The sequence below is a fragment of the Arachis ipaensis genome, chromosome B10 (assembly GCF_000816755.2).
Source record: "Arachis ipaensis cultivar K30076 chromosome B10, Araip1.1, whole genome shotgun sequence".
NCBI lineage: Eukaryota > Viridiplantae > Streptophyta > Magnoliopsida > Fabales > Fabaceae > Arachis > Arachis ipaensis.
In genome coordinates, this window is record NC_029794.2 from 102,329,188 (window position 1) to 102,331,861 (window position 2,674).

Consider the following 2,674-nt stretch of genomic DNA (forward strand, 5'->3'; position numbering starts at 1 on the left):
CGAGACAGTTTACGAGTTAATGAATTTGAGTTTGACCCATTTAATTTATGAGTTCAATTCTAAGCTCAATCTTGACTCACTAGCTCATGAATTTAGCTTATCGAACTATTAACGAATCGAGTTCGAACTGGCTCATGGGTTGACTTGACTCACTTCCAGCCCTAAGGCACTATAAAGGAACATAGAGATTCTGAGAACAGGGGTGAGGGAGACACTGCGCCACTGACTCTCACTTAGGGTTAGGATTTTGTTATTAGGTTATTAGGAGTGTTAGATTTTGATAAAAGAACAAAAGCTTTTTTTGGTTGGGAAACCTTTTAGCTACGTTTTTTAAACGTGCCAAAAGAATTACAGAAAACAGTCACGCTTTTAAAACGTCACTATAACGAAATCATGTTGTCACACTTTAAAATCGTGCCTGTTTCTCGCACACAAAAAAATGTGGCCAAATCTCTAATTAATTACCACCCTCATAAAAGTGTAGTCATTGGCCTCTTTCGCCACGTTTTTAAAGCATAACAAAAAAAAACATGGCCAAATCTCTAATCAATCGCTACCCTCATAAAAGGGTGGTCATTTACCCCTTTTGGCCACGTTTTTAAAGCGTGACAAGAAAAAAGCATGATCACAAACCTTTTTTTCTTGTAATCGCCACTTCCAACGACATTTTTCTTTTAAAGCATTTTTGAAAAAGAATCACATATTGGTGACTTATGTTAAAATTTCTCATATTTGGGATTACTTAACTTTTTTATTTCATTGATGAAATTTTCTGGAGTCCCATCTATGCCTTCGGCATCTCTGTCAGTTTTGTTAAGATCACCTTTACTAACTTATTTTACAGCTGATAGTCGCTGTTCATAGCCTCTTTTCACACCTCTTTCCTTGCTTGATTTCTGATCTTTGAATCTACTTTTCTCTTTTAATTTTTCTTTTTCTGAAATCGGTGTATCTAAGAGTTATCCTGGATGATTTTGGATATTTTTTGATAGTTTTACTGCTCATCACCAATTTGAAATCAAACGATTTTGCTTAAGATTCAAACTAGACTAAGCATCAGTTTACACTTAAATTAGTTTGACCGACTAGTTAAGTTTGATTTTTAGAATTATATTTTTTACGAGAGATATTTATAGGTTGAACCGAGCTGGGTTCAATTAGCCCGAATCTGACCTTAATATTGTAATGAGTTTATTTTGAGTCGATACTAAATTGACCCGAAATAAAATTAAATTAAATTGGGTCAACCTGATATAAAATTATTATATATAAATTTCATATAATAAATGGGTTAAGTACTGAAATCGTCCCTAAGGTCTGGGGTGAAAATCAAAATCGTCCCCAACCTTTTTTTGTTATTAAAATCATCCTCAACATTACAAAACGTTATAAAATCGTCCTTTTTTATTTTATTTTACCAAATTACCCTTATCAATTAATAAAAATAATATTAAAAAATAAAAAAAAAACCCTCCCCCTCCACCTGCACCCCACTTCCTTATCTCTTCCCTTTCTTCTCTCCAACTATTGCCATTAACTTCCAACAACCCGTCTCTTCTTCTTCGTCTTCTTTAGGTACTCTCAGCTTCCAGAACATGCTGCAGCAAGTACCACCTCCAAGCTACCTTTCTCATCAACATCATCATGCTGTTTTTGTTGCTGCCCAAGTGAGACTGAGGCAACAAGCGCATCTTAACAACAACGTGAACAACGAAAACAGGTTGATGAGTAGCAGTAGTAATGATTCATCAAGGGAGGAATGGGTCCAGAGAAGAAGTGATGGTCAAGGAGAACCAATGAACTTAACCCCTTAATTGCCCAAAAATTCAGTAACCATACAAATGAAACAAATAAAAAAGCCAAAATTGATTATCAACTAATTATCAAAACAAACAAACAAGAAGAAGAGAACAAACTCCTCAATTGCTTGAAACTGCGATCGAGTTGTGCCTGATTGATCTGGAGCATCTCAGAGACCTGATCTCCGGCCACCGCAGCTTTGTCAAAGCTCTCTTTAATGGTTTCCACGATCTCTTTCAAGTCCTTATGCTGCACCACCATCTTCATCTCCATCATCTCCCCATACTTGCTCCTTGCGTCATCCTCCTCCGCCACCGGCGCCGCCTTCTTCCCTGCCATCGGAGGCGGCGGCGTCACCGATCTCCCACTACCGACGATCCCCTCATGGAAGACCCTTTCACTGACGTTCCGAAAGAATGAGGAAGAAGGAAGTTGAAACTTGGAAAGAAGGGTCAGGGCCTGAGAGTTTGGTTAGATCTGAAAGTAGGAGGAAAGTAAAATTCTGGGGGTAAAGGGGGGAGAGAGAGACCAAAGAGACTGGGAGTGGGGTGGAGTGGGGTTTTTCTTTTTTTTTTAATATTATTTTTATTTTTGTTTTAAGGGTAAAATTGTCAAAGTATTACTATTTTTTGTAAAAATGATGATTTTATAACGTTTTGTAACGTTGAGGATGATTCTAATAACAAAAAAAGGTCAGGGACGATTTTGATTTTCACCCCAGACCTTAGGGACGATTTCAGTACTTAACCCTGTAATAAATTAATAAAATTTTACTTTTAAAAATTAAATTTAATAAAATTATATAATATTTATGTAAAAATAAATTATTTTAAAGTAAAGATAATAACATATAATATATAATATAAAAATATTA

General features: G+C 35.8%; 1 protein-coding gene across 1 annotated transcript in view; it reads right to left on the bottom strand.

The window, feature by feature from the left end:
• The window catches only part of LOC107621035 (serine/threonine-protein kinase 33-like), a 3,995-nt gene extending 1,856 nt beyond the window's left edge, over positions 1-2,139 (bottom strand). The window contains exons 1-2 of the mRNA XM_016323083.2: positions 1,978-2,139; positions 634-671 (exon numbers count right to left, since the gene is read on the bottom strand). Coding sequence (XP_016178569.2) covers positions 634-671; positions 1,978-2,139 — 200 coding nt within the window. The remainder of the gene's footprint in view (positions 1-633; positions 672-1,977) is intronic.